Raw genomic sequence first — 14,555 nt, forward strand, 5'->3', positions numbered from 1 at the left:
CAACTTGTTTAAAACCAAATAGTTTGTGTTTTTTACTGGTCGAGTAAAGTTAGCCTCTTCTATGAATATCTAGATTTATTCTTTGTCCCCCCCCCGCACACATTGCATCCACCTTTGAGAATAAGACTAAGAATTAATTTTTACTAACTAACCGCCGTATCATGTACCATCGATACACATTCATGTCTTACTACTCCTACTATATTCAACCGTTTGTCGATAGGAAGTGTATAGATTGCTAAAGTCATTCTGCCAAGGGTTAAACATCTCGGTAAATTTCGGTGTTTAGGAGCGCATGAGTTACTTCCCGTAGCTTGTTTTTTGTTAGCATTATTGTTGTAATTATTATTATTTTACTTTGCCTGTTGTGATTTGTTTTCGAATAAAAAAGGTGAAACCTGTATGTTTATCGTCACAAGAAGGTAATTTTTAATTCATTGACGAAATATTTTGTGGCCATTTCACTCAGACAACACAATAGTACACATGTAACAAGGTACTTTTCGTGAATTTTACCCGGAAGGAGGAAGCACTGTCTATGTAAAATAAGTGAGTTATGACCAGGGAGCAACCCGATATCAAAAGCCTACATCGCTACGCACACCCACTAGGACTGGCAACTCAAATGTAGAAAAGTAACATTCAAGGTTGCAAAGCAAATACAGTTAATCCCGTTTAGTATGACCATGGAGCAAGCATCTAGTTCCAAGATCATGCACGGCTGGCAGGTATAATAAAGATGGGTAGTAAATTGGTGGTATTGAGCACCTTATTGGGCCTGGAGTGGATATCAATTGAGACCATGGCAACAATATTTGAACCCAGACCAGTTGGCAACCCAATGTTTGTTTGCTGGGAGATCTTGGCCTGGAATGTATAGAATTATATGCAGTGCGTAAGGTCTCGTTTAAGTTGTTTTATCAGCGAGCAAGTTATCGATGGTACGAGTAGGGCGCATAAAATTTACATTGGGTAATCAGCTCCTGCTTAGCAAAAGTATGAGAGGGTGGGGCTGGCAACATAAATTCCTAGGTGATGGTCGAAGGCGAAAGCCAGAATAGTTCTAGAAATTATTATGATTGCAAGTACAAGCACAAATGAATAATGAAGGTTTAATAACACTCATGAAAACCCCTAAAGAGGTGATATAAAAAATAATGCAGAAAAAAATGAAAATATTTCAATAATACAAAATTACATCTGTATCTACGCAACTCGTATCTGCACAGCCAATCCAAGTGAGTCGGTGCCATCAATGTTAACCCCACAGTCATCCTTGGTAGAATCTTAACCATTATTTACTAACCCAAAATCAACCCTACATTGTTCTTATCCTTTCTCAACAGGTTTTGCATGATCCACGCCCGTTTCAAAAAGTCTTACTTCATATTCTACACCACAGTAGATGACACTACACTTATTCCATCACTGCCAGTGTTACCAAGTTTTTAACCAACAGCGTCTAAATATTACCACCTTATGTAAGTCAATAACATTACGCTTAAAGTTGATAAAACACATGCAGTGTCGAACTATGAATATGAATGCATGATTCTCGTATATATTTGAGAGGTGCTCCATTTGCTTAATATAATAATAATTAAAATGCATGTTAAAGCTCAAAGAGCAGCGTATTGGAGCTTTTCAGCTCGAGATAGAAGCAGCCATTTTTAGTTTAACGTGTCAAGGAGCACTGTCATCAAAAAGGTGAAAGAACTGTTCACGGATAGAGATATTTATATTCTATACACGTATGCATGCATGAAAAATATTTGTCTGGTAACAGAACTGTATTTTAAATCAGAAAAATTATATTCTACAATTAAATGAAAGGTGACTGTGAATTATGAAATGTATGTGCACACGGATAGTGAAATTAATGGAAATTTTAATGAGAAGAATTATGTTTGCTACATGCGCTTGTACATATTTGGGGTAATCGCATTAGGAATTTTAGATATAAGATCAATCTAGAGATGATGCCCTTGATCTAGACTTAAATTATACAGTATACATTGTATACGACAATATATAATTCATAAGCTGTAATAATTTCCTCTTTCATATTTATGCAGAAGATCTTTTATTAATCTGAAATCTTTTCCGATAATTCTGATTGGCACGTTTTGGTATTAGCACAGTCATTGGAGTTTTCTTTAGTTTATAAATGTACAATGTCAAGTTTTGATGATTGCAAATGATTTTGTCATAAAAAGTTAATATTTTGTGTACCCTACATTTAAGTAGTACATAATGTAAGATAGGTATAATTCAAAAAGCCTGGCCTAGGATGATCAGCCGCCTAGATGTCACCAAATTAAAACAAATGGTATAACAGGCAAAAAAAAACCCAAAAAACAAACAAACAAAAACCATAACAACAAACACACAAACAAACAGATGAAGTGTGCATATACATTTACGTTTATTTACTTTGCGAAAAAGAATTTAGATAAAGCCATAACACGATTAAATGGCATGTACATAGAGGTATGCACATAGCCATAAGCTGTTGCATATTATAGCATCTTATGAATTGATCATGCGAATATAAATGTATAATGTAATTACAGTATAGTTCTCCCTTTTTTAAAACACGTTTTAATCGTACATTTGTTATTTCAGATGTCTTTCATATTCAAGAAGTTATATTCTGCTGATTGCATTAGCTTTGAAAATTAAAATGATCTTAATGCATAATTATGTTGAAATGTATTTTAGGTAACATGTACAAAAGAAAATTGCAATGTTACTCGATACAAGATCTTAATTACTTGATCTTTAGTATTGAATTTCAAGGTTGTATCTATATCGAATACTGTTTGAGTCACTTCACAAGCATGGGCTGAAATAAAAGGTATGGCATTTTCTACGACGAGTCTGCACCAACTTTTGGATCTTTTTAAACCGATGTTTGTTTTAGTTTGCTGCTTTTGTAAAAAAAAATAGTTCAATAAATTAACTCGTTAAAACATAAACCAGCATAACAATGAACAGGCATCACTCACCACCTGATTGTCAATGCGGTCAATGTTAGCACAAATGTGTTTATTTGTCTTATATAACTGTGGTAACGTAGTTCGTTCTTCCTGAAGAAGTTCTTTCGTTTTCAATATCCATATATAATCTTACTTTATTTCTCGTATTTCCAGTTGTTCATAAGTAGATGAAGAAACTTTGTCTTCCCTTCTTGAGACTTTAATAGTCATGAAGTCATTAGGGGATGTTTCAGAAACTTCTGCAATTATAAATCATACTTTTACTTTTTTTAGAAATCTGAACAGTGTTAAAAAGTATTCAAGAATGTAAATATATTTCCACGTGTAATCGTTTAGTTATATCTTAAATTTAATACTACATTTGAGCCGTGTCACGACAAAACCAACATAGTGCGTTTGCGACCAGCATGGATCCAGACCAGCCTGCTGATCAGGATCCATGCTGTTCGCTTTCAAACTCTATTACAAGTAGAGAAACTGATAGCGAACAGCATGGATCCTGATCAGACTGCGCGGATGCGTAAAAATTATTTTAGTTTGATTGTGTTGAAAGCTGTAAGCTTATTGAAACACTCTCGAATCCGTTGCATTGAAATTGACGGTCGTTCAAACATTAGCAGGGTCAACCTTTTTGTTTTTGTTCTTATTCTTAACCTTATTTGAATAATTTAGGCCCTTTTGAAACAAATATATATTATTGATATCCATTGGCTAAATACTACTTAATTTATAAATGTGTTACCTATCTGAAATTTGCAAAGTCTAATAAAATTAAAAATGCATTTTAAAATTAAGGAAATTTGAAAAAAGAAAACAACAACAAGAACAATATTAATACTTTAACTTGTAAATATTTAGACAAACTTTAGAAAGAGTCCCTTAATTGTGTATTTTAATGGATATTTTGAATTAGGTCTTTAAGTGTTTAAAACAGATGGGGTATGTACCATCTTTATTTGTATTTCAAACATTTTGCTTCAGTCGTTTGTTCCCTGCAAATGTTATTTTTTGTTTCGATTATCGATCATTATGAGTTTCCTTATTTTTTAAAAAAGAGGTCCCCAGTTTAGAAAAATGTCCATATTTCGTCACCCGCACGATAAATTGTGTTTAAATTTTGCCTGCACGTGTCCATTAAGACGTAAATCTGATCTATGTTGTATTTTTTCAGTTCCTTATACTGTCCATTAAGGTGTGGTCATGCCTTAATATAATCCCTCGTTCTGCATTTTAGCAGTTTTGGTAGAAACTTTTGTTTGACGCTAACATTTGACATTTCATGGTATTATTTAATTTATCAGAAAAAAAATGAAAATATAAAATATCAAGTCAGATCGTTTTGAAAAAGCAAAGAAAGAAAAAAAGCAAACAAGAAGCGGGTTTTTACCAGAATTTATGATTACCTTGTTTCTTAGAATCGCAACACAAACAACAAGCATGCGTTTGTTTTGTCCTGTAATAAAATTAATGTATTTCCTGTAATTAATAAACTTTTATTTTAAACTATGATCATTTTAATCCTTCTTATCCAAGATATCTTACTATATTTAAAATAGATTAAAATGGCGAAAAATGAGAAGTATTTAAAGATCAATGCATCATTTCTTGTCGTTCAAGACGGAAATGCATTTTAAGCGCGATCGCTCAATGACATGGCTATTATCTACATTTAACGAAACTTATAAGTACTCCGATTTCAAACTTGCAGGAAAACTCCGATTTTCAAAATATAAACTAAACTTGAAGGTATTTGATTTTTTTTACAATGGTGATCTCAGTTACTGATTTTCTGTTAAGTTTGAGTCATTGTAAAATACATTTACTATTATAAAATGATGATACTATGATTAAAGTTTATACAGTATCGACTTAGACTAGTTATAGTAATTCTAACACAATATAATAAAAAAATGGTCGGAGTACTTATAAGTTTCGTTAAGTGTATTAGACATGCTTTCCCCGAGTCATGCACAATAAAAATCTATTAAAAAACACAAAACCACATGGAACAAGCATGCGTGCTCGTGTACATTAGGCATGTTTTCTTCACCGTTGGTTATTTATATCTGCGCATTTTTATGCAAGAATAAACCTAACGGTTAATTAGCTAATATCATAAAAGCATATCATTACCTCAAATATTTTAAGACAATAATTGCTCAACTGAAAAGTAGCACAGTAGCAGCAAATGTTCCACCTCCAACAGCAATGAAGCTATCCACGTTCGAAAGTTTGATGTGTTCATTTTCTGAATAAGAGTTTAATTATGATACATTTTACGTTTTTCTTCAATATTTTTGTTACTTATTAAAATTATTTTAGAAAATAATCCGATATTCTAAAACAAGAAACTAAACGCAATATATAATTTAATTTATACATTTATTATCAGGACATCAGACCAGTGTAAAGGTTATAAATACAAGTCAAAAAAGGCTGATAAACTTACCTTCAGCATTTATGTAGAACATTTGTTCGTACGTCCCTATTTCGTTCTTAAGTATCAACCTATACATTCCAAAGTTTTCCTCCAACATGTTGTAAATAGTCAGACTAAAGTTCAAGCCTGACTGATGAGTATTTGTATTGTTGGTCGTATTAACGTCTATCCAGACATGACCATTACGTTTCTGCCATAAAACAATCTTTGGTGTAGGATAGGCAAGTGCAGTGAAATTAAGAGAAGCAGTTGTGTATAAAGAAACAGTTATCCTCTCTTTAACAGGATATCTAGGATCCGTCCTCGGCGAGCCTTAAAAATGAAATATGTTAATTTGAAAATATGATTCTGAAGAATACACAAAACGAATACCTTGTTTTTGTTACTATTAGTGCATGTCATCCGTCTAAATGACTTAGTATTATAAATTTAAACTTGAATGAAACTATAAAGTTACTTGATGCTTTCGTTTGAAATTGTACATTGATATTTAGTTTCTATAGTGAGATTCATATTATATTGAATTTTAATTTTTGAACTTTGAAATAATTCAAGGATAATAATTTTAATAGAATATAACATTTACATGTACAAATTTATATATCAAATTGTTTTAAAAACAAAATTATTGTTTAATATATCATTTTGTATCATTGACAAGTAAAACGGTAGTTCATAATCAACAATCCTAAGATATATTAAAAAAATATAGTGTTCATCCTCAAGGTTAACATAGATATACTTTATACTTACAATATGTGAAAACGTGCAAAGTCTGTTTAGAAACTTGTTCGGCGTTATGCTTATTTCTTCCACTACAAACATATGTTCCTGTTTGTTGACAAGTAATAGAAACTATTTTGTACAAAACATCATTTGATTGAAATGTTTCTAATTTGTGTCCAGTTTGAAAGTGAATAGAGGTTGTTGAAACAGGTTTACCTTCAACCTGACATCGGAAAATAAGAGTGTCTCTTTCGTGAACCGTCACGTTTGTCTGCTGTTCATATCCATCCACATAAAATGATTTGATTGTTGCTTTGTCTGAGAAAGTAAAATGAAATAAAATTGATGTGATTTGAACTTAGGAGTAAATGTGCCTCAGACAGCCTTTCCATATAATATAAGTATAAATCTTAAGTTACAAAACAGACTTCGTCAAAACGCTTATTATCATAAAAACATCGGCTCATGTTTTCCTTATAAAACACGTTCTTAAAATGACAAAAGGTATATCACTAAGTACGTGTATTAGGTAACGGATCGTTTCATATGTTTTTATGTTCCATTTAAGATATTCTATTTTTTTGAGCTTGTAAACAAAACAGGCCAGGGTATCCTGAAACTTTATTACAACTTATGTACAGATCAAGTATCTATGATTATCAATTTATATTATCTAGCTTCTATAAAAAAAAATTTGCAGTCAATCTAACGTTTGTTTCGCTTTTTTTGAGCAAATTAGTAGTCTATTTCAATAATGTTTTCATTGTATCATTAACTACTGTAACAACTAGTTGTCCTGAAGCATGGACTGTTTAATTTAAAGTTGTATGATTGACTTTTTCAAAACCAAATGATAACATAAATCAACTTAACAAAAATATTAAGATTGAAATAAAACGTAAGATACGATATATCAGATGAACATTTTGCTTTTCTTTCCTTGTTTTTTCTGGATGGTAAGTCGGAAACATAATACCTTTGACATGGGTCATTTTTCCTTTATTTTGGGTGTAAGGGCATATTAAATATCACAAACAACTGAGATAAGCATGTTTACCGGCCACGATTGAAAACAATTCTTGTTGCAGACATGATTTTTCATTTTAACAACCTCAGCAACAAGGATAGTCATTGTATGCTACGATTCGCCATCTATTACGAATATCATGCAAGTGACAAGAAATAACATAACGACCACTTCAATGATTATATACATACACTCAACATTTAAATGGAAACTTCTACTGTTCTTTCCTGACTTTTCTGGACCAAATGTTGGAAACATAGTATTGTTCACAGTGCATTTATATTCTCCATCATGTTGTCTTGAAACATTTGATATCACGAAAAACTTAGATGACCACTGCTCTCCTCCATCACTTGCTGTCCATTCTATTTGTGTGTCACTTGGATTTCCAAAGATCACTGGACATGTCAAATTTAATGTGGATCCTTCAAGTATATTCGGGTCTTTTATCATTTCGATTGTTGGCGGGTCTTAAGGATATAAAATATCATTTAAGTAAAGTGAAAAGACATTGAAATTTTTCCTATTAAGTGTATAGGATAAAATGTGTTCCTAATACACTAACGTTTTTTATGTTTTGACAAGAAGGTTTTACTGTTAGGGTATGTTATGCGTAACACCACAATGAAAGTAAACCATTAACACTCATTTGTATAATTATATAATTGCAGTTTTATCAATAAGCATAATCATAACACTAGCAAAACAATAAATACAAATTTTACAAATTACATGATTTTAATTCTACAGATAATTAATTTAAAGAATGTTACAAGTTTTTGTACTCACACAGAACCTGTAGCTGAAAAGATGTATTCATGGTAACACTTTGTTTCTCTGCATGTGTTGGGTCCATTATTGTTGTTGCTAAGCATGTGTAATTTCCATGATCTGATTTGTATGATTGTATCACATAAGGTTGCTCGTCCAACATGTAAACATTGTTAAACAGCCATTGGTATGTGGCAGCAGGTTCACTATCACTGGTACAATTTAATGACAGCAATGTATTTATTAAAACCGAAATGTTATTTGTAATGATTTGGTTACCAAATGATATTGTTGGAAGACTGGGTGGATCTGTAACAACACATCAATTAAAACTTACACTTGAGTTAAGTACGGTAAATTCTATAATAACACATTTGGTATATCATCTATGAAATTGTTTATAATGTAATCGATTGTTAAGATCTATTTTTTAAATTGTTGATGTAACTTAATAATAAGAAAGAACTCTGGCTTCATTTGTACAAATTCATTTTACCCATTTAATGATTCTGCATATTCTCGAGAAAAATGTAATTAAGAATGTTTGTACTCATGTGAAATGATATCGAGAATACTTGTTTGCCTAAGTGATAACAAATATTTTAGACAATAAACAATGCCTTATGGTGCTGCAACGCAAATTTAATACATTCATTTATCCATTCTTACATGCCTAAGTAATGCATTTTTTTGTAATACAACTCAAGAAAATTTTAACTTATTTACATTCAAACATAATAATTATTATTAAGAATATCGATTTACATAGTTTGCACTAAATTAAGTGAAGAAATGATAATTTACTTCAACACGCATCAATCTTTATCCCTGTTAAAAAGACTCTTTCGTCGAAAACGGTATTGGACATATGCCCGGCGTAAGAAATTAAATGACTTACATTTGTAACGACATATCTTGTGGACACTTTTGTTTTACTTACAGAGAATTTCAACATCGATGGCCAACGACTGATTTTGCTCCATATGCGTGCAAAAACATGTACATTTCGTATCTGTATAAGATTTGGCTTTCCATCTTAATATCTCTGAGTATATTTCCGTTAATTCATTTGCATAGTTTGCAGTACGTTGTTCCGTTTCAACGCATTTTGTCCATGAGATCATTGGTTGTGGATTTCCTCCTTCAACTGTACAGTTCAATATTCCAGTGCTATTTTCTATTACCTTATATACGCCCTCAGTGGACATTCCATTTATCATTAATCGCGACTCTGGCGGGTCTAAAATAATACGCATTTGTTTCAGTTAATAGAACTGTAATGTGCTGCGATAAATTTAAGACACTGACATTTCCAGTTTTTTTCTTTATATAATAGTTAATTTTACGTTTATAAATATTTTTTTGTTGTTTTCAGTTTGTTCGTCAAATCATGATTAAAGTCCAAACAACGTTTTGATAAAAATGTGATAAATTATCTTATTACTTACATGTGATATTCAATTTAATTGCACTAGATTGTACTTTACTCTGTTCATCTGCCTCTTCTACTGAGCAGAATATCATCCAGCCATTTACTGTTCTATTTGGCATATATAGTAATGTGCTGTTTGCATACGACAATTCTTTAACTGTGGTGTTTGGATTGGCACGTTTTCCCTCTAAGATTACATAATTGTCATCATCTTTTTCTTTCGCAATGAGCCATTGTATTTTAGGAACAGGGCGACTCATAGAAGTCGTACATGTAAATTCAAAGCTCGAATTTTCTGATATTTGTACCATTTTTACAGCTGGCATTACTTCGACTGATTTGACAGGAACTGCCATGAAAAAAGGAAAACGGTACTTTAAGATTCATACAATTATTTACATATTCTTTTTAATTTTACAAAATGTTATGAAGAAAAAAAAAACAACAGTAAAACTATAAATGAGATATTAAAAAAATTTTGGTATCACACACCTGAACGCGACACAGTTAACTACGAACATAGATTGTTTATTGCACTCACCTTTTACTAAGAGCAATGCGCTCGCTCTAAGAAATTTATATTTTAAAGTAGCCTCACAAGTCATGTTAGTATTATGATCTTTTTCTGTTATATTGTGAATTTGAAGTTCAACAGAGAGTTTGTCCTGTTTAATATTTTGACATGTACAAGTGTATCTCCAATTTTTCGAATTTGATAAGACAATGTCACAAGTTTGATTATAACTACAGATATATCCCAAGCCTCCCGGTATCCATGATACAATTGAAACATTTGTGCTGTGCAGCATGCATCTGAAGGAGACAGAACTATTTTCTACGTCGTCGTTTATTTCTGGCTGTATAAGAATTCCACCAGTTAGTTCACCTGGTAAAATATAAAGTAGGTGTACAAATGCAGAATGATAAAACATATTTTAAAAAGAAGCAATGACCATTTCCATAGGATTAACAAGCACTAACCATTAGTAAAACGATTATATGATCTGTATAATTTAATAATTTTAAAGGATGATAATCTTTTGCCGAGTGGTAAAGGTTGCCGACTTAAAATCACTTGCTCCTCACCACTGTTGGTTCAAATCAACTCTCAAACTATTGATACGTTCATGTGAAGACGCTAGCTAAATATTTTATAAAAGGATGGAACTCCTGCCGTTTCCTCTGCTTGTACATTTGAAAGTCACCGTTCCCCTTGACAGTATCTGTATTAATTGAATTCCAACAAAACAGATATTTTTATTCATTTTCTGATAATAAATTGTTACAGTAATTAGAGTCTAAATGTATGTTACTTTTATGAGGAGAAAAATCTACGATAATAACTATTTTTGGATCAAAAAGTCAAAAAAGCATGAAAATTTAAATCATGTTTATAATGCAATTGTTATTTCTTTATGAATTTTTATTCAACTTTGTAGACTTAGTTTGCTTCTTACCTTTGGAAAATGCCATCAAAAACAAAAACAATGTACAAAACTTGATAAATATATCCATAACAAATCAATTTCCAAAACAGAACAGATACCGTACAAGTTAACTTTTGAAATTGTTCCAATATGAGTTTTTGACAACTTTTCGATAAAAGCGCGTCTGTATATTTATTTTTCATTTCGCGGAACTTAATTTAATATTTTCCTTCTTTTACCTTATCTAGGTGAGAGTGTTCTGTAACACATTATTACATTCGAGTTGTTATGATACATTTTGAACTAAGCGCTCAAAGTATGATAAATCTGTATCAATACATGGTCATTGGCTACTATTACTGTTTTACAAATATATAACTGATATTGTTTGTAGTTAAGAACAATGCATCGCCTTGTTTGTTAATGTCACGTATGTGTTTCGCTGAAGGTTCTATGATTACAGCCCTATGTACGTAAAAAAATAAAATTTCCCACTAAACTTATTCATGCTGTCTTCAGGTGGTGGGTAACATTTAAACGGTTATATACTTTAATTCCATCTAACGTCCTTGACAGGCTAAGTCAAATTGATTTTTTAAAAAAGATTCCATAAAGAACGTATGTACATGTAACTGTAAAAAAGAAAACGTTGTAGACTTGATTTGATTCAGCCATAACATGTACGGTACAGGAAAAAATAAGAATCATCCACAAAAGTGTGTGTGTGTGTGTGTTGGTGCGTGTGTGTGTGTATGCGTTGGTGCTTGGGTGCGTTTTTCCCTTTTTGTTGTTTTTTCCTTTTTGTTTTGGTTTTATTTTAATATTTTCAAAACAATAATAAAATAAATATTGACACTTTAAGTATGTGAAACAAGGCAAAAAAACATGTCAAAGCTGTTAATATTATTTGACATGCACTTGAAAACAAAAAATGGCAGAAAATGTTTCCATGACGGAACATTAAATCTTCATTGATTTATTACCATTTCATAACGACAGACAAGGGTCACCAATATTGTTTATGTTTGTCCAATGCGATATTTATGCTTTATCAGGAATTTATCTTCCTTCTTTAAACTGAATTTTCACCTGCATTTAAGGATGTTTAAGCCAATCTGTCTTCGCTAGAAATAAAGAAAGAAATTTTGTAATCTTTACTATTGATTACAATTAAAGAAAACTATAACTATTTGAATATCTTACAACGTCAATTTGTCAATGATAAGGCCCTTGTCTCAGATAACCTATATAAGCTATTAAAATTATTTTTTATAAAAATAACAATATGATTTAAATACAAAATTTAATGTATATTTTAACAGTCTCTTGTTAATGTTTGCTAATTGTAGAGTAACAAAAGTGGTCTATGGACAAAAGTGATGGGAAATTCAATACCAAATAAAATCAAGAACTTTTCATGCAAATTGTGTATTTGACTTGATTCTTAACTTATTATGAAATATAACGAAAAGTACAATATCTCCCTCTATGTTTTTATTTTAGGGGAAGCTCATATATTGAGATGTAAATTTACAGTGCGTTAATAGACAATTCATATCTGAAGGCAATTATTTTCATTTAAAAAAAATGAAATAATAAATAAAAACACCATGGATTAGCAGAAATGCATTGAAATATATACATTTAAAAACTACTAGAATAAACGTTCATTCTAATTGTTCTTTTTTCCCTTTCTTTCTTCATCAGTTAAATTCCAAACAGTTAATACATGGTGTTATGATATTATACACATCTACCAGGGGCATAACTCTAACAATCTTGTCATATGACATGCCGCTGACGTACATTACATGCGCTCCCTTTAAACTTTAAAATTTGTATAAATCATATTTAAGTGTAATTTTAAGTTTATACACATATTATTTTACAATGATTTAAACAGAAAATTTAGTTCGAGAGTGTGGGAAGCTTTAGACTTATAAACACATTCTCGAAAATAATCCAAAACCAACACATTCTGATAAGTTTGTGTAAAGTTTCTTGCTCAGGCAAACAACGGTACTTGAACTTACACCGCTATATTACAAGTTCAACACGTTAGCCACTCAGAAATTTCGCAAAACCTAATAGTGATATATCTAAACATGACCTACTGTTAATCAAATGAAAAATCAAGAGGGGTATGATGGCCCTAGATCGCTCACCTGACCCATCGAACTCATCCGAACAATTACCTAGACAAGCAAGTTTCATGACAGGTGAGTCAAAAATGTTAACAAGAATTATCCATATTTGAGCAGTGTGACTAGTTTTTTTCCCAGGTGACCCATATTGGAACTTGACCTAGAAATCATCAAAACAAAACTTTCAGACCAATTTCCAGGATACTTGGATCAAAACAGTAGCCACTAAAGTGTTAACAAGATTTTTCTATTTTGAGCTCAGGTGACCTAGTTTTTCATCCAAGATGACCCATGTTCAAACTCATCCGAGCAATGACCTAGACAGGCATCCAGACCAAGTTTGATGATAATTGAATAAAAAATGTGACCACTGGAATGTTAACAAGGTTTTTCCATATTTGGGCAGTGTGACCTAGTTTTTGACCCAGGTAACCAATATTCAAACTTGACCTAGAAATCATCAAAACAAACTTTCAGACTAATTTACAGGATATTAGGATCAAAACAGTAGCCACTGGAGTGTTAAAAAGATTTTTTCTATTTTTAGCTCCTGTGACCTAGCTTTTCATCCGAGATGACCCATGTTCTAAATCATGATATCAATTACCTAGACAAGCATCCTGACCAAGTTTAATGACACTTGTTTCAAAAATGTGTCCGCTAGAATGTTTACAATGTTTTCCTATATTTAGCTCCGGTGACCTACTTTTTCATCTGAGATGACACATGTTCGAACTCATTTGAGCTTTTACATAGACAAGCATCCTGACAAAGTTTGATGATGATTGAGGCAAAAATGTGACCACTAGAGTGTTAACAAGGTATCACGATTTCTAGCTCCGGTGACCTAGTATTTCATCCGAGATGACCCATGTTCGTACTTATTTGAGCTATCACCTAGACAAGCATCCTGACAAAGTTTGATGATGATTCAATCAAAAATGTAATCGCTAGAACGTTAACAAGGTTTTTCTATTTTTAGCTTCTTTGACCTAGTTTTTCATCCGAGATAACCCATGTTCAAACTCATCCAAGCTATCAATTAGATAAGCATCCTGACCAAGTGTGATGATGATTGAGGCAAAAATGTGACCGCTAAAGTGTTAACAAGATTTTTCTATTTTGAGCTCCGGTGACCTAGTTTTTCATCCGAGATGACCCATGTTCTTACTCATTTGAGCTATCACATAGACAAGCATTCTGACAAAGTTTGATGATGATTGAGTCAAAAATGTGACCACTAGAGTGTTAACAATGTTTTTCTAGTTTTAGCTACTGTGAGCTAGTTTTTCATCCGAGATGACCCATGTTCGAACTCATCCGAGCTATCAACTAGATTAGCATCCTGACGAAGTTTGATGATGATTGAGGCAAAAATCTGACCGCTAGAGTGTTAACGAACAAGTGTGGACGGACGAGAGACGATCCTAAAAGCTCCAGGTGATCTAAAAACCACTCTGATGATATTTTTTTCGACCTTTGTCAGAGATTTTAAATGAAATATGGTCATTTCCAAATATTCTTATCCCAATATATCGATATAGTTTAGAAAATGCTAATACGCGTTTGTAATAGTGGGGGCCGAGGAC

At 32.0% G+C, this 14,555-nt stretch overlaps 1 protein-coding gene across 1 annotated transcript; it reads right to left on the reverse strand.

Annotated features, from left to right (window-relative positions):
• Positions 1-5,131: 5,131 nt before the first annotated feature.
• Positions 5,132-11,097, reverse strand: LOC132713958 (synaptogenesis protein syg-2-like). Its single transcript, XM_060696692.1, has 9 exons — positions 10,853-11,097; positions 9,937-10,281; positions 9,412-9,744; positions 8,904-9,203; positions 7,982-8,272; positions 7,384-7,662; positions 6,193-6,483; positions 5,449-5,751; positions 5,132-5,247 (listed from the first exon to the last, which is right to left on the reverse strand). The coding sequence occupies exons 1-9, from the start codon at positions 10,908-10,910 to the stop codon at positions 5,159-5,161; spliced, it is 2,289 nt and encodes a 762-aa protein (XP_060552675.1). The 5' UTR covers positions 10,911-11,097; the 3' UTR covers positions 5,132-5,158.
• Between the last annotated feature and the right edge of the window lie 3,458 nt (positions 11,098-14,555).

This window comes from Ruditapes philippinarum, unplaced genomic scaffold (genome assembly GCF_026571515.1).
Source record: "Ruditapes philippinarum isolate M1 unplaced genomic scaffold, ASM2657151v2 ctg6201_1_1_1_1, whole genome shotgun sequence".
Lineage (NCBI taxonomy): Eukaryota > Metazoa > Mollusca > Bivalvia > Venerida > Veneridae > Ruditapes > Ruditapes philippinarum.